Source organism: Miniopterus schreibersii (genome assembly GCF_964146895.1).
Source record: "Miniopterus schreibersii genome assembly, chromosome: 9".
NCBI lineage: Eukaryota > Metazoa > Chordata > Mammalia > Chiroptera > Miniopteridae > Miniopterus > Miniopterus schreibersii.
In genome coordinates this window covers 84,468,620-84,486,534 of record NC_138118.1, presented here as the reverse complement: position 1 = coordinate 84,486,534, position 17,915 = coordinate 84,468,620, and the positions used below count along the sequence as shown (strand labels likewise).

Below are 17,915 nucleotides of genomic sequence, written 5' to 3'. Positions count from 1 at the left end.
CCCACTGCTCCTGCCCAGGCATGCCCAGCATCCTCTGAGTGGGAGAAACCTGGCCATACCCCCTGAAAGCCAGTGAGGGGTAGTCAGTGAGGCCCAGAAGAGACAGCTAGTCTGGGCTTGTACCCAAGGGTCTAATGCTGCTGCCTTGGGCACTAATGAGGGCAGAGCAAACCCACTGCTCCAAACAGAAGCTTCAACTACCCTTAGGTACAGGACCCAGCTTGCGGTCCTGCTGGGGAGTGGGTGGCCTGCACTCCTGCCCATCAGTGGGGGCAAAGGCAGGCATGGAGGTAGGACTGGGGCCTCCCAGCATAAAGACAGAATGAGAGGCCAGACAACATGGACAGTCCATTTATTCAACAGCAGCTTTGAAAGTGAAGTCTGTGGATTCTGAAGGGATGTGTACCCCCATTTCTACTTCACCCCTTTCCCACTCGTTTCTGTCCTTTGTAGGCTAGAGCCTGACACAAAAAAAGATGAATGTCCTAGATGTACTTATACACAACCTTTGAGGGCACCGTTTGCAAGTACACACGCACAGGACACTTGTAGAAATGGGACAGCAGGGTCTCACTGTAGCCCACGAGGAAGTAGAACTTGTGCGCAGGAAGCTGCCTCAAGACCAGAGCACAGATCTCCACCTGGTTAGCCCGGCGCTTCAGGACAAGCTGGTCAGCCAGGCAGCCGGGGAAGGTGCCCAGCATAAACTTGCGAAGAAAAACATCCTCCACCGTTCGCTCTGCAGCACGGTCCTCCCCGTCCAGGTTACCTGAAGAGAAGAACACCTCAGAATCACCCAAAGCTCCAGAGGTAACACCCAAAAGCAAGGGCACCCAAGTCCACCCCCAACCCCGCCACTTCTCCTTCCTTCTGTAAGTGGAATAAGAAAAACACTTTAAAGTTCCAAGTACATTACTTCACTGAACTCCCAAACTAGGTACTATCAGTAGCCTTGTTTTACAAAAGGAAAGAATGAGGCCTTGGCCAGGACACAGAACTCAGATGATCACTCCCTTTCCAGCTCTTGCTTGACTGCCTTAGAGCACTGGTCATCCCACAGGCCAGAGATGAGGCCACCAACTCCTTCTGAGGTTTGGAGCATGAGCTTTCTCACAAGCCAGGGCTATGGCCTTCACCCAGTGATTCTCAGTGTGGACCCTGCCACCCCTACACCTCTCACAATATCCACTGAATCTCCACCACCACCTCCAGACCTAAGAACGAGACCCCAGAAAGGGTGGGGGGGACAAGAATCTTTAATTTCTCTAAATAAGTACATAGGAAACATCCAAGTTGAAAACCCTCATACTGAACAAAATGCAGTTGATTATCATTAATTTACAATAGTTCTATAAAGTCACCGTGATCAGTGAATTAGCAAAAACCGAAGCTCAGCTCCTGGGGAAATGCAGGGTGAGGCTCCGCAAGCCTTTTAGTTCTATTGTGCTTGTTAACAGATCAACACATAACCTTGGTTTGTGTGTTTCTACTTAGAGACACCCTGTGGGTTACGTGAGCTGATTAACACTGAGCTCCCCCAGCAGCACTAGGGCTCAAGCCTGAAGGAAGTCATCGAACACGCAGTCTCTGTCAACTCGGTCACAGCCTCTGTGAGCTCAGGGGCACTTCACTAGCACTTCGGCATCACCCGCTATTTTAAAGCATCTGAGTCACCAATAAAAAGCACAAAATTGCAAAAACGCGGCACTAATAAATCTCAAAAAGGACACATTTACTGTAGGAAAGCTGAAACAAGAGAGCAGAGCCCAGAAGGAGTCTTGACTTGAGGTGGTGAACAGACAATATACAGATGATGCATTACAGAGTTGTACACCCGAAACCTATGTAACTCAAGTAACCAATGTCACCCCAATAAACGCAAAAAGTTTTTTAGAAGAATGAGTGTGGATACATTTTTTTTAAAAAAGAGAGCGGGCAGAGGGCAGAGCCCTGTTCAACCTCAACTGGGAAGGTGCCCATGTCTGACAATGACCAAGAAAGTGTCAAGAGTAGGCAAAGGCACAAACACAGAGCAAAGCAAAACCTGTGCTTCAGTGGAAACTGCAGGCTTTGGGCCACCCCCCCAGCCCGAGTCACTGCTACGGGGTTCACTCCTTCCACTGCCTCTGGGCCATTCTGCGTCTCTGTGGACCACAGGCAACGGAGCAAAGCCCAGCTCCCGTCTCCTCTCGTGCAGTGGCTTCCAAGGCGCCGCCGCCGGTGTCCGCTACCCGCGGAAAGGGCCAGCTCCGCATCCCTGGCGAACACCCTCCAACGCGCCGGACCTGCCGGGCGCGGCTCTCACCGCCCCTTTGAACGTGAACGAACTATGACGCCGACACTGGCCACCGATCTGAACAAAACCTCTCCCACGAGCTCATTTCGGCCTGTGTCGGTCACAACTGAGAACTTCCGCGGGGCCTGGGGTCGCACCGCCAACCGCCAGCGTCCCCGCCCTCACCTGTGTGCAGCGACAGCCAGCCCTTGCGGTGCGCGATGAAGTGGGGCGCGTGCGCCTCCTCGTAGGTCACCGGCTTGTCCCCTTTGCCCACTCGGACCCGGGCCGCCCGGTTCTAGGAGCAAAGAGCGGCCGTAAGTCAGTGCGCACGACCCAGGCTACGACCTGGCCCCGGCCCCGGCCCCTCGCCCCCCCGCCGCGGCCGGCTCACCTTGGCGCACACGGCGGAGACGTGCAGGGCGCGCGGCAGCGCTCGGCCCCAGGACAGCACCTGTGCGTGGGGAGCGGGAGCGTGAGACGGCGACGAGGGCGCCCTCCGACCCGCCGGCCCGCCCGCGCCGCCCGCTCACCCGCCGCCCACTCACCCGCGGCCCGAGCCCCCGGCAGCACACGGGCGCCGCCATCTTGGGCTGAGCGCAGCCCGTGACGTAGCACCACCCGCGGGGCAAAGGGCAGCGCCGGGAGGCTGCCCGACGGACGAGACCAAGTCGAAGCCGGCGCGGGTGAGTCGCTTGGCCGGGGCGGGGCCTCTGCCGGGGCGTGGCCTCTGGGCGGGGCCTCTGGGCGGGGCGGGGCCGGCTCGGCTGCAGCCCGAGACCCGGGCTTCCGCACCTCTCCGCCCGCCGGCGCCGTCGTTCGCGTCGCGGCTCAGGTCCCGAGGTCGCGGGGGGCGGAGCGCGGGCGGGTCCTGAGGACGACACCCCGGCCCGCGCCGCCCGCCCGGACCGCCCCTCGAGCGTTTCTCAGGCTCTGCAAGTTAGGCTACTTGTCTTGTCTCGTCTCCAAAGATTCTTCTTTTTTCCCCACAATGTGAAGTATATTTATTAAAGTCCTCACGATACACAGAAACAAGATCACAAAAACTGTCAACCAGATGCATTTTTGTAAAAAAAAAATATGTACACACAGTGAAAATACAAAGACAGTATTTCAAATGTTAGCAGTAGTTTATCTTTGGAAAGTATGATCATGTGTGATTTCTTTTGGTTTATGTATTTTCTGTAATGAACATATTTCTTTTATAATTCTGAAAACTACTTTGGTTTTTTAAACCATTTTTAAGTTATTTTTTTAATTTTTCTGTTACAGTTTACTTTCAGTAGTATTTTCAAATATTTAAAACAAAGGAAGTCCTGGCTTTATCCACAAATGAAGAACAAATACCTTTTGGCTAAAACGTCACCCAGGGCTTGGGACGAGCCATGCACAGGGCAGGGAGTCACCTGTGAGGGGCCCTGGTCTGCCTTAGGGGACAAAGAGCAGCCATGGGGATATTAGGGGCCTGGGACACTCACACCACCACCTTCATGGTCTCCAGTCGTCACTAATGTCACAGGGAAAGTAGCAACACTATGTCATTTCAGAACTCAACACGGTAATAGGAAAATACCTAGCATCTAGGCTCTGGAGTTGGCCCCTGGTGTAACAATCTGTGCACACTTGAGCCTTGGTTTCACGGTCTATAAAATGGGTTTACTGATACTACCTCACAGAGCTGTTAGGACAAACAGCTGTCATTGTTTCTGTAAGGTTGAATCATGTGGCATCGCCAACATTTGGCCTGTTGGGTTTTTTTACCTACGTCATCCACCCTGTTGCTGCTGTGGTTCCCATGTGAGGGAAGATGACAAGAATATCATCTACATGGAGGGGAAATGGAGGCAAAGGTGGAGGGTAAGTTGCCTAAGATCACACTGGGAAGAGGCAAAGGGACCAAGGCAGTAGACCCTTGGATTCAGTCTGTACATTCTCCATGACCAAGATTCCTTTGGCCACTTGAAGCTGGGTCCTCAAAAAACAACAAAAACGTTAATAAAAGGACAGTGCCTTTCATGCCCATTTCACTAGGGATGTTTTAGTTCTAATTTTTTTAACTGTGGCCTCCAAATGTTCAGCATGTTGGATAAGGGGGCAGGACAGGGCTGAGATGTTCTCCAATAACAATACTTTCCAAATGTAAGAACTTTCAACTCTTCCTGAAGGACCCTTTTAAACTGATACTATTTTATTTTTGGTACAGTTTGACAATATTATAATTTGATGTTTTATAAATCTGCTCCAAAGTGGTGAGGAACATGGGATTTGGTTTTTGAATTACTGATTCCTGGCTGTGTAATTTAGGCAAGTGACTTGACCTTCCCGAGCCTCTGTTTCCCTTACCTGTAAAATGGTGACAGTGATGGTCCTTTTGAAAATTACATTGTAAAACATCTGACAGAGGGAGCAGATAATAAATGTGTTTGGGGGGGGGCTCTGTTTTTAACAACAGAGTGAGTCCCTGGTTTCTACATCCTGTTATGGAAATGAGCCAGCTATTGAGGGTTCATAAGAACTCACGGGAACATGACCTTAACTAGAGGAGAAAAGTAGCTGGTTTTGCAGGAAAAGTGACAATGGCCTCAACTCCTCTGCGAGCAGAAGACAGTGCTGAGCGGGGGCCACTGTGCTTGGGATTCTAGCTCTGCCCTCGAGGAAGGAGGCAATACCTCGATCAAACGTTTTTTTCTTGAGATGTTTCCCAGCAATTCCAAGGTGGTCTAGATCTTTCATGGTTACCTACCTTTTTTAAAATCTTTTTTTATACTATGCCTTGTTGCAAAAAAGGATTTCATGTAGTTCCTTGATGTGGGTGGAGGGGTCATGTGTTTGCACGATTAAAATAACTTAAAAGGACAATTTAACACATTTGTATGAGTTGTTGCACTGTTTTACATTGCTAGTGGAAATTTTTAATGGGTGTTTTATTTTCCTATGCTTTTCATTTGCTTCCCTGTCAATCCTGTCAAAGGCAGTATTGTCCAGGTTCTACAGATCAGAGGATGGAGGTCAGAGACTCACCTGAGGTTAAAACAAGCAAATGGTAGTGAGTGTCTGGGGTCCCACTACATCACTGTGTGGGTGTGGCCCTTCAGAACCACGCAGGATGGGGAATGGCCTACCTGGGTTGCTGTGGCTGAGCACAGACTGCTTAGGACTGACCATGGGGGACTTCCTGGATAAGGAGCAGCCACATCTAGGAACAAGTGACCCACACCAAGGGCCCGGGACACAAGGATGTACAACTGTGTTGTTCTCAGACATGAGCCCTTTACTCTCCTCATGATCACCAAGAGTCAGTCACTCTTACGCTCTGAGTGGAAGTTCTCAACCCTGGCCGCACGTGCAAGTCCACCGGGCCCCACACCCCAAGTACAGGACTGGGGGCTTTTGCAACACTCCTCAGATGATCCAGATTTGCAGCCAGGGGTGAGAACCAGGGCCCCGAATGCCACATTTATGCAGCAGACTCCCAGAATCTGATTTGCAGGGACCCTGGAGAGTGACCGTTGGATATCCCTACGCCAGCTCACTCAGAGGGGACTTGACTGAGTCCACGCCTGCTCCTCTTGGACCACAAGGCAAAGGAGGGACCTCCTGGGTGGTCTGGACGTCTTCGAGACAGTCTTGTCTAGTGGGTCTAGTGCAGCCCAAGGGCTCATCTGTATCAGATAGGGCACTGGCCAGCTGTGGGAAACATTGTGTCAGAGGGGCTCTAGGTCCCTGGACTGGCACAGTCCAGCCAAGAAATGGTATTTATTTCCTGGAACTCACCAGAGTCCAGCCTCAGGGAGGGGTGCCCCACTAGCGCAGCTGCCTGACTTCCTGTTGGCTGCGGGGTTTGCCCAGACAATCCCACTCACACTGGTTCTCCTTGCAAGACTAACTTATCCTCAAAACAGCTCACACTTTACATTCTGTAAACCTGTTTTCTCCTAGTAACCAACCCATTCACCAGGAAGAATCCCTGAGGCTCCAAGCTCTCTTCTGGAAACTAAGCCAAACCACAACTGAACCCGTTACATCACCACCTTCCTCTTTCTTGTGTGGGTAGCCAGAGGGGCTCTAAACCCGTTTCCTTCTCCAGCCCTCTCCCCACTGCTAGGGCACAGAATGGGGTGGGTTCAGTGGGTTAGGTCCCAAACTAGCACTACTGACTTCAGCTTCCAGGTGCTGAAATAATCCAGTCTCCTGACGGAATCGATTACGAACGCCCTGGGCCACACTGAGAACTGGGGCTGAAATCCCCAACTCCAGGGCTTGGAATAGACGGATGGGGAAATGGGCCTCACGTGCGCCAGCAACTGAGCCCTCACTTCCTGATTCTCAGACACCCTGATAGATCAGGAAACAAACATGGGCTGACACTGCCCTGCGCAGGAGCCGGGGGCTCAGAGCAGGGAGCTTGGAGGGGAGGGGCGGCAGACAAGCAGACAAGAAATAAGGACCATAATAGGAGTAATTACAGGCCCTAGGCCCCCTTGGTGGTGGAATGGAGGTGGGGCTGCCATCCTGAGAGAGAAGAGCCTGCAGGGCAGGATCAAAGACAGATGAAAGGAATCCCAGGTATAGGACAGCACGTGGGTGCTGGGAGGGAGAGGTAGAGTCACTACAACCAGGATCTCTCTTCTGCGCCCTATTCTTCGATCCTGACTCATCAGTGCTTATAAAGCCAAACTCTGACTTAGTTTTGTTGACATCTTAGGAACTGAGGATAGGTTTATAGTCAAATTCATTTTTTTTTAACTACTGACTCAGAAAAAAAGAGAAAGGATTTTTCTGTCCTGGGCTAACTCACATCTGAGGAGCTGGGAGAGCTACCATACCAGGTGTACATTCATACAGATTTCTAACACCAGCCCTACTCGGTACTATGTCTCAGTAGAACCAAGATGACATCAGTGGCAGACACTGCTTCATGTCTCATGAGGAAGAAACACGTCCCATTGAAAATCCATTGAAAGCTGTGAGCCAAGCACACACCTGATTATCAGGAATTCAATGACCAAAACTTAACTTTGGACAATTGGTAGACCCCCAAGTAAAGAGCCCTTGATTAGTAGAGAACCAGTAGGGCTGGCTTTCCCACTTCACATTTCAGGAATAGCTAGAATGAATTTTAAAGGGAACTGGTTGATAGTCAACAATTCTAAGACAAGTTTCCAGTGCCTGAACTTGGGGCCCAGAAATACCCGGGGTGAAATTCCCACTGTGCTGGAGAAGCACCTGGGTGGCTTCCATGGCCCTCGGGGAGAAAGTAATGGAAAGTTTGGGGTATTTCCAGGTGAACAACTTGAAATTTGTGTTACTTAATGACCCAGGAAAAGATGACCTTCCAGTGCCTGAGAGTTACAGATTCTTTTTAAGTTTCAGAAAGGAAAACATTTTCCTAAATTTATCAGGTTTCTGGAGTTCCAGTGGGGCTCTCTGCCTGCTATGCTCGTTTAGAGGCTCACAGAACCCAGGGGGCAACATTCCAGACACCAAGGAAGCCACAGATGTCCTGGGACTCCAGGAAAGGGGCCAAGGGGCCTGCGTTCAAGGAAGTTGTTCCAGGGCAGAGGGCTCACTTACTGAATCTGGCAAAAGGAATAAAGGACACGGAGCTCCTGGTCACTACCTTGGGGCCGAGTTTTCGTGACGCCGCAAAATACAAAGGGAAGGAGGCCCCAAGGACTAAACTGAAATTCTCTGAGTTAGTGACACCACTGTGACTGGGTTCTGAGGCTCAGTGAGGTGACCTTGGTAAGGGCCAGTGCAGGCCAGGACTTTAGCTGGAGAATGAACAGGAGAAGGGCCTCAAATTCTGGCTCCAATGGTGGCAGGTGGGCATGATATCAGGGAGGAAGGCTGGCCCCAGGGACACTGCAGTGAACTGAAGGGCTGGCATTGAGGGCAGAAGGGGGTGAGCCTGCTGCCAGGAAGCAGAGGTGCAGCACGGAGGGCAGCGGCTCCCTGTCAGCTCTCTGCCCACGTAGGTCCACTGCTGTGGGCCCCTTCCCTCATCTATAGAATGGGACAGTGATAGAGACCTCCTGGAATTACCACAAGAACATTTAGTTCAGTTTCCCAGTAACAGCCTACAACAGACCTCCTCTGAGGGTCGACCATGCAATCCTCCCTTAGAAAGACAGGGTCCTCTTGGAGGAAACAGGACCATCAAGGCCCAAAGAGGAACCACCTGCTACTCTCATTTGTGCATTCATTCAGTTCAAACTTTTATTAAAGCGCCTACAGTGTACCAGGCCCTGGGGTGACAAGGTTGGGTAACAGCCCCCCCCCCCCCCCCGTCACCCTCAAGGAGCTCACAGTGTGGGGTAGGGGCAGATGTGTGAGCAGGTAAGCCACGCTGCACCTATTTGTACTGGAAGGTATACACAAGGAGCTGTGGGGTGTGGGGTGTGGCAGAGCGAGCAGGGTGGGGTTGGGGAGAGCTTCACAGACAGTCAATAAATAGACTTGCCCACACGGGCACTCACTGAACAGGCAGCATGGACCCACCAACGCCGGGTTTGCTGGAAGCCTGTCTGCTTCCTGGGGCCCCTTCCTGACCCATTCGCACCTGGCTGCAGTGATGGAGAGCAACTCTCCACTCCAGGCGCAGATGAAAGAGGCCCCACTACGGGGGCTGCCCAAGGAACTCAAACAGAGCTCATGTTGCCCCTGACCCCAGGGCAATACACACCCCACAGCCTCTCTCAGCTTAACACTGTTTAAGAAACTCCAGGCCCGGTCTTTTGCTTTTCTACCTTTTCACATGGGCAGGGTACCAGCTCCTCTCGGGTGCCAGCCCTAGGTGGACACCCCTCAAAGCAGCTGCACTCACAGCAGTCTCACCAGCTCCATCAGCTGTTGAAAGTTCCTGCTGGGGTCGGACAGGCCGTTCCTGATGTTCTCCAGCAGGCACCTCTTCAGCTCAAACACGGCTTCACTGTACCCCAAGCTCACGGGGGCCATGGGAAGAGCCCCGTGCCACAGGCCAGGGACATGCCAGATATGCTGCTTCTCAGGGTCACAAAAGGGCAGGTCCACCAGCGTCCGGAGGCCTTCTCCTTGCCTGTCCACATATGAAGCAGCTCTGCTCACGTCCACGGGCTGCTCCAGCAACGGCCTCCTCTCCCGTGGCTTTGGGCCAGGGGCAAAGGTGTCGTGAAGGTTCTGGTACACAAACTGGTAGTTGGGCATGTGCCCCATTTTCTCCAGCCTCAGAAAGGCGTGTACAATAGCCGGTGGGATGTCCCTTGTTTCAGCTAAACTGACCACGGTGACGTTGCTCAGCCCCATAATCAAAGTGGCAAGGGAGGCCTCCAGCTCAAAGCGCTCCCCAGCCGTGGCCGGGGCACCTCCTATCAAACCCCCAGAGTCTATCACCAGGATGTGGTCACAGCCTAGGTCCTGGCTGAAGCTCTCGGCCACCGTGACGAGCTGCATGAAGGCCCCTCGAGGACCACGACCCCTCCCTGTGGCAAACCGAAGCCCGAACATGGTGTTGAGAAGAGTGGACTTTCCCGTGCCTGGCACACCCAGCGCAGACAGCACCACCAGCCGGGACCTTCTCTCCAGGCGCATGTGCAGCTCCTTCAAGAGCCCTGTGACCCAGCGCAGTGGGGTGCTCCACGTGCTCCCGTCGATCAGCTCCAGGGGCAGCCCCCTCACCAGCAGCTCCAAGGCCAAGCCTGGGAAGTGGGCAAACCGCCTCTGACCTGCGGACAGCTTCCCTGCCTCCACAAGGCAGCTCTCTGCCTCGTAAAACTGTCCCATCTCCCGCAGGAAGTGCTCCACCCCCAGGGGCTCTGGCAAGAGCGGCTCACTGAGGTCTCCAGCCCCACCCTGCTTTAGTCTCAGGGTCAGAACAGTCTCCGGAGGCTGTCTCGGCCTTGGCTGGGCCACCCAGGCCAACCCCCACTCCATCCACCTCAGGAAATACTGCCTCTCGCCCAGAGAAGGGCAGCTGATGCCAGCAATAAACTCCTGCACATCCCCAGTGGGGTCGTAGCCACTCTGCTGCATGCGAAGTTCCAGCAGCCGGCGCCTCAGCTCTGCCCGGTGCTTGTCCGGAGGGTCTCCGGCCCACTGTACCTGGCACAGCTCCTTCTCCACCCGGGCCGCCTTTCTCCACAGCTCCCCCTGTAGCCTCAGCTCCTCACGGCGATAGGCGTCCGAGTCTTTGATATTCCTGGTGATCCGCTCCATCCGGTCCTTTGCCCGCTGACACTCCTCAGAGTCCTCATCGACCCTCAGCCCCAGCTTGCGGGCTGCGTGGGCCATATCCTCCACCGACACTCTCCTGCAGGGAGACCTGGCCACGTTTGCCACAATGGAGCGGACCCTGCGCACGAAGCGTGCGCCGTCCGTGCTGCTGACCTTCACGAGCACGTGCGAGTGGTCCATCTTTAGCACAGGGATCAGCCTGTTCAGGAACCGCAGGTTCGAGTTCCGTTTCCCACGGTAGGGACTCAGGATGAAGTAGTACTTGGTGGCCGATCCCTTCATGGAGGACAGCAGTTTGTACTCCTTCTTACTGATGTTGTCGGTCAGGATGAACACAGCCGAAGAGACTTCTGTCAAGAGCTTAAACTGCAGCCAATGAGACCCAATGTCACCTCGGAGATTCAGAAAGGCCACGGGCTCCGGGAAAAGGTCCAGGTCCTCCCTGCCACTGGGCAGGGACCAGGATATCTCCACCAGCCCGTCTGCAATCTCCCGAGAGCTGGTGCCTAGGCTCAGGTCCCGATGCCAGAAGCAGTCTCGCTGCCTGTGGCCCGGGCTCAGCACAGCGTTGAGCAGCTGGGACTTGGAGTTGCTGCTGACCTCCATACGCACAAAGGCAAAGGCAGGTGCCCGGGGCAGGACCACGCTGTCTTCCCTGAGGCTGCCCATGCCCCTTGGGGGCTGTGCCCACCACGTCCGCACAATGCCCCGCATGGCCCACAGCAGTAAGGTGTGGCAGTGGTTCTCCGAGTCAGGCAGAACAAGTGGGAGCGCAAACTGGCAGAGAGACATTCTCAGCACGATCTCTTGCTGCAGGAAACTGTCGGAGGAAAGTAGCAGGGCACAGAGGAGGTCCAAGGGGTGCACGGGGGTGTCAGGGGTGGGCAGCTCCGAGAAGGAGTAGATATCTGCGGAGACATCATCGGCTGTGTCCCAGTAGATGACCTCCTCCTCCTTCTCCACAGGTCGGGCGTCCACGGGTGCATCCAGCACCATCGTGGTGTTCCTTGCTTCAGCACTCAGGGCCTGCAGCTTCCTGAGGAAATTCCAGGGCAGGTCTCTGGGAGCCTGAGGAGCCCAGTTTTTCATGCTGTCACTGCTGATCTGCAGGGCATCCTGGAGGCCCAGTTTCTGGGCCTGGTATGTCTCTAGTCCCAACAGCAACAGCATTTCCTGCAGGCGGCTCCTCTCCACTGTGGAGGAAAATGAAAACTTAAGTGCTCACCATGCAGGGCAGGGCCCAGGGTAGAGGCAGGGAGGGAACAGCAGCATGGGGGGGTGGGGGGGTGGCCGCCTTCAGAGCAGAGCACAGGACACAGGAGCCCTGGGCCACCTGAGACTGAGACACACGTAAATCACACCACCAAATCCAAATACAGGCAGACACCTGGGACATTAAAGGAAAGGGGACAGGACACCAGGGGCCACATGCAGAAGTCTACCTATCTGCTTCTCTAGAAACCTACGGGCTCCAGCAACACCAAGCCCAAATTAACAGGCTGGAGTCAGCAGCTATGCACCCAGATGTGCAGGCAGCCCGTTCCCCCCACATACACCCCGCCCCCAGCGTACCCTGCGCCCTCCCTGCAATCTGCCTAGCAGTGAGGTCCCTCACACTGTCATGCCACCAGGAATACCCATCGGCGACACTACCCTGAAACACTCAGATTTTCTTATACATGTTCTTTTCTCTTTACAAAATAATTGGAGAATTTTTAAAGGAAATAGGAAGTTGCTACTAGGTATGGAGTGCTGCAAATCATAGCTAACCTATTTTTTAAGTCTGAAGCCAATAATAGAGGTTTAAATTTTACTGTACTCAAGTATTTGCTAGGGATTATCATAATTCTGCACTTACTTATTCAGATCTTCACCTATGGACTCAAGAACAGTCATGCCCCCCCCCCAAGGACTGCGTCCACCTCCATCTTGGCCGTGGCCTCTTACCAATTTTCACACTACATATATTAGTACACTTTAAACGTTAAATACATGAACAAAATAATTTAAACTCCTGCTCTCCAGGATCCTCTTCGATTCCTTTCTCAAGAGAGGAAGCACCACCTGTGATGCTGCTGTGGATGCTCACAGGCACCACATGGGACGGGCTCAGGACCACGCTGGGGACCAGCAGCACTCAGAGTGCTATGACACATCTGTCTCACTCCCCCACAGGGTCCACCTGCTGCCCACTGTCTGCACAGGCGCTCGCCAGGTTCTCGGGACATGGCTGCAGTCGGACTAGGGGCTGGTGAACTTGTTGCAGGGACAGAGGACTTGTGGGGAGAGACAGACACATTGAGGAAGAAACTCTTCATACATGTTATTCAGGTTTCTTAGTTTTGCCAGAATGACACCAGGGATACTGTTTTTCTTATCAGACATGGAACAACTGTCTTTATTTTTTAAGTAGTTAAGTGCAGTAGAGAAAAACCAGAGCAAACAAGCCTATTTTTATATGCACTCATGCCCCATGCGTGACCCTCCGCAGATCTGTAAATGAAACCACTAGACCACGAGTGGTGTACAAACCTGGATGTGCTTTAGAGTCCCTTCGAGAACTTGTTAAAAATAACATCCAAAGATGCCAACTCACTATGTTACTCTATACAGTGACAGCTCCCCAGGGGTTTGTTTTTCTGGCACTATTAATATGTAAGTTGATATAAAGAGTTAATGGACTAGAGGTGATTTTGATGCAGCCAGGTGTGGGAACCACCAGCACTGATGCTATCTTATTTCAACAGGACAGGAAGCTGGAGCAGAGAGAAGAAATGAGAGAGAAAACACATACCTGTTGGAAAGTCACTGTCCTGAACCTCATTCGCACCATCTACAGAAGCAAAGGAAAAGGCATGTCAATGAAACCAGGTGGCTGGGACTCACACCAATTAGTTTAAGCTGCACTCAGAACCCCGTTTCTCACTAAGACAGCAAGTTCTCCCAATTGTTCAAAATGTAAAACCCCAGTAAGTTCCACTGTGCCCATTCCCTCTACCAACCCCCACCCGTCAGCAAATCCTGTGGTTTCTACCTCCATACTGAAGCTCACAGTCATCTCCTTCCATTTCTCTCCATTCCAGATCTGGAAGTAAAACACATACACACAGAGTTTCATCAGCAAGTGTGAACTACATGTCCCAGCAATTCCATGTCTGAGTGTGCACCTCCAAAAACTGAAAACAAAGTCTTGAAAGGATATCTGCACACCATGTTCATAACAGCATTACTCACAAGAGCTAAAACAGAAGCAACCTGAGTGTCCATCGATGAATAAATGGATAAACAAAATGCAGTCTGTACATATAATAGCATACTATTTTTCCTTTAAAAGGAAGGAGGTTCTGTCCTAGATGGTTTGGCTCAATGGGTTACAGTGTCGACCTGCGGACTGAAGGGTCCTGGGTTTGATTCCAGCCAAGGGCACATGCCTCGGTTGCAGGCTCGATCCCGAGCACCAGTCAGGGCCCTTGGGGGAGGCAACCAATCGATGTCTCTCTTTCACATCGACGTTTCTTTCTCTCCCCCCTCCCCCCATTCCACTCGCTCTGAAAAGCAATGGAAAAAAATATCCTCAGGTGAGGATTAAAAAAAATAAAATTAAAAATTAAAATAAAAGGAAGGAGGTTCTGCAAAATGCTGCAGCGTAGATGAACCTCATGCTGAAGGAAGCCAGTCAAAACCAGACAAATGCTGTAAGAGTCCATTCATAGGAGGTACCTGCAGTAGTCAAATCATAAGAGACAGAAAGTATAATGGTGGGTGCCAGGGGCTGGTGGAGGGGAGAGCGGGGAGTTAGGGTTTAATAGGTACAGAATTTATTGACAGGATGAGTAAAGTTTATGTTGTGGATGGTGCTGATGGGCGCACAACAATGTGAATGTATTTAATACCACTGAACTGAACACTCAGAAATGGTTAAGATGGTAAATATTATATGTATTTTAACAAAAAAGGAAAACTCTTTGGGGGAGAAAAACATTTTATGGTGAATCTGTGGCATTTAGCAGTCACAAAGTTGTGCCATACCCATTTCTTATCTATTTAGTTCCAAACATTTCCATCACTTGAAAGTGAAACTCTGTCTCCATTAAGCATTTTTCCCACTTGCCTCTTCTCCCAGCCCCTACAGCAAACCTGTGCCCTTTTCCACAGCAGCTGCACCATTTACATTCCCACCAAAAGGGCACGAGGACTGCAGTTTCCCCACACCCGGGCCAACACTTGTTCCTTCCTGGTTTTTTGATAGTAGCTATTCCAGTGGGTGTCAGGTAGTATCTCACTGAATAAATATATGTTTGAATTAATAAAACAAAAAGTGGCTGGCCCAAACTTATTTGCATATTTTGTGGGGTTATTTTTGCATAATGTTATTAATATACAATAGAATACATTCATTTGGAGACGCACCAAATTAATGAAAAATACATCCAAAATGAGTTACTAGGAGAAATTACAATTTCTGGAGTGTGGCCACACCTTAAAGCTGAAGTCATGAGGGGCAGCTACAGCCTCACCCCACAAATCTCCAGAGAAAGAATAACCAGTGTAGGGGGACCACAAGCCCCAATCTGCCCAGGACAGTTCCATTTAATCCTATGGTCCCAACAAAACACACGTTTCCATCTCAGAAGTGTCCAGTTTATAAGCTAGTCAGTCACCCTAGATGTGTCTCAGGGTAGCAGTTACGTGCTCAAACTGGACTGATGTGTCCCAGTGAATGGTGTGACAATCACCTGTTTACCACTGAATCCTGGTTTGAATACATAAGGGGAGTTTAAAAGACCCCAGATGGAATACTCTTGTGAAAGGAAAAACAAAGCCTTATGCTATTTACTTTTGAGGTCCATGATCCCCAGGCCAGGGTGGTGCTAGAATCCACCAGCATCCCAATGGGACAGAAGAAACACACAGGATCTGCTTCGGAATGGGCCCAAGCCCGACTTTACCTGCAATGGCCACAGCTGCTTGTCTCTCAGAGGCTTTTATTTCTGGGGCCACTTCTCCCAAATCTGACTGTCTGAAACAATTTCAGAAGAACATTAAAATTAAAATAATGAAATATCACTTTCCCCTTTCAAATTGGCTGCCTATCAAGATCTCTTGAGGAGCCTTTAAAAACTACAAGTCCCCATTCAACAAAAATTTATTGAGCCTTAAGACACTAGGAACAATGTGAAAAACAGCAGGAGTAAGGCTGGGGGGGGGGGGGGATAAAAAACAAACAAACAAAAACTACAAATCCTTAAAACCAGAATCTCAGAGGTTTTGAGTCCAGGCCTGGGCATCATTGCTTCTGAAAGTGCCCTGGGTGGTGCAGCCACACTGAGAAGACACTAGTCTAGAAAACCAGCCCTCAGAGAAACCATGAGCCACAGCGTAAACCCAGCCATTCAGAAAGACATAAAAATATACATACCCTCTGACCAGTAAGTCCACTTCTACCCTAAGGAAATAATTAAGATTTAGTTACAAAGATGTTGATGCCAGCTTTATATATCACAGCAAACAACTGGACACATTTTAACATCAAAGTCCAATAACAGGGACTTCCAGTACAGTCTCACTCTGCTACCATTACAAAATATCCTCTGGATCTCATTCTGTAGACAGAACACGTCAGATAAGGTGTTGTGGAGTGGTGCTGGTGGGGAATCAGGTGAGAGTGTGCAGCGTGACGACGGTTCATCTGCAGGTAGACACGGAAGCCATAGGGTGTTCACCCAGAGTGGACAGTGTAGGCAGGGAGGGATGGTCCTGAACTCTTCTAACTAGGTTTGATAAGTATAGTCCACTTCAGAATCAACTATTTTAGGTGTATCACAGGAATGAGTAAACCTGCTGACCTTGTCAGGAGCCAGGGCTCACAAATGAAGAAAGGACACAGAGATAAAGAATGGAGAAAGTCAGACAAAACACTCACAGAGCCGCACTGGGACTGGGTGTCCAAGTGTGAACCTGTGATCCCTGACCGCATGCTTGTGTGCCCATCTGTGTGTACATGCATGGATTTCCTAGCTGTCCACTGAAAGGGCCACAGTGGCAATAAGCACACCAAGCGCCCTTTAATATCACTGCTCAATAAAAGACACCAGGTTTCCGTGGAGCAATGGCTGATGCCGGGCCTTAGTTTTGGAATCCCAGCCTCTGGAACTGTGAGGGAACAGGCTTGTTTGCTCTAAGCCCCAGGCTGTGGTGCTGCTACAGCCCCAGCAAACCGGCACAGTGCCCGTGGCTCTGGGCAGAGGCATTGGCTGCTGCCTGTCCTGGCCTGGGTTCTCCTCTCAAGTGTCTGGTTCTTCTCTGCTGCTTATAAAGACACCAGTCATTGGATTGAGGCCCAACCTTACTCAGGGTGACCTCATCTTAATTAATCACATCTACAAAGAGCCGACTTTGAAAAAAGGTTCCAGTAACAGGTACTAGGGCTTGGGACTTAAGTTTCAGGGGGGACACACATGACTCAACTCACAACAACATACAAACTAGGGGTCATCCCACCTCTGCAAGGTGACCACACATTTTGAAGTTTAAAGTCGTCATGCAGAAGTGGGGACTGAGAAAACACACGAGAAAAGTTTCCGTCAACTGTCATGTGGGGACAAGCAGATATCCGGTATCAGAGCACAGGGACAAGAGCCTCAGGCTCAGTCCCGGAAGCTGCCACAGGGTGCGGGGAGCATGACCCAGGGCCCGACGTCTGCTTGACAGGGGAGGCAACACTGAGAAGAGGCACCCTCCCATTGGGCAACAATGTCCTGGCTGCTGGGCCCTTCAGCAGGGCCCTGGGGCAACAATATTGCAACACCCGAACCTAAGGTGTTCCGAAGAGAGACCTGGTGTACTGAGCACCCAGTCCCGAGTTCACGCTGTGCAAGTTCACCCAATGAGAGGTAATGGCTCTAAACTGCAGCCCTAATGCTCCAGGAACTTCCACTAGAGCCGGGTTGGAAAGAGATTATAAACACTCATCACACAAACTCTACAGAATACACACATGTGATCAACTGAACCAGGAGGCCATCCTAGGCCTGCATCAGATTAGTATCAGGATCCAGAGAGACATACAGACATGAAGTGAGTTTACAGAAGGCAGTCAATGTTCTCTTGGATTTACCCACGTATTCACTTGTTCCCTGGAACTTTTCTAAAAGTCTAGGATGCATCAGTGAAGGACACAAACATCCCTGCTCATCATCTTAGCTCACATTCAACAAGGTGGGGGAGATTGACAATAAACAATTATTAAGAGTTTTAAGCAGAGAACACACTGGGAGATGCTCAGTGTGGTGAATGGGGTAGACAGGGTGCTCAGTGCAGGCCTCCTGGAGCAGCACACCTGCCATACAGGCTTGGCAGAACGTGAGGACATTAGTCATGCAGCTCTCTGGGGAAGGTGGTCCAGGCAGAGGCACAGGCCCATTGGCAG

At 51.3% G+C, this 17,915-nt stretch overlaps 1 protein-coding gene across 3 annotated transcripts in view; it reads right to left on the bottom strand.

Annotated features, from left to right (window-relative positions):
* Positions 1–335: 335 nt before the first annotated feature.
* LOC308562153 (small ribosomal subunit protein uS3m) overlaps positions 336–17,915 on the bottom strand; it is a 29,106-nt gene continuing 11,526 nt past the window's right edge. The window contains exons 2-9 of one of the 3 annotated variants that reach the window (XM_081147935.1): positions 15,906–15,932; positions 15,436–15,506; positions 13,521–13,571; positions 13,281–13,319; positions 9,113–11,679; positions 2,670–2,729; positions 2,462–2,573; positions 336–769 (exon numbers count right to left, since the gene is read on the bottom strand). In XM_081147935.1, the coding sequence (XP_081004061.1) occupies positions 486–769; positions 2,462–2,573; positions 2,670–2,729; positions 9,113–11,679; positions 13,281–13,319; positions 13,521–13,571; positions 15,436–15,506; positions 15,906–15,932 (3,211 nt within the window). In that variant the 3' untranslated portion in view covers positions 336–485. Of the gene's footprint in view, positions 770–2,461; positions 2,574–2,669; positions 2,730–2,823; positions 3,087–3,118; positions 11,680–13,280; positions 13,320–13,520; positions 13,572–15,435; positions 15,507–15,905; positions 15,933–17,915 lie in introns of those variants that run through there. The other 2 variants (XM_081147936.1, XM_081147937.1) reach the window with 2 other exon arrangements.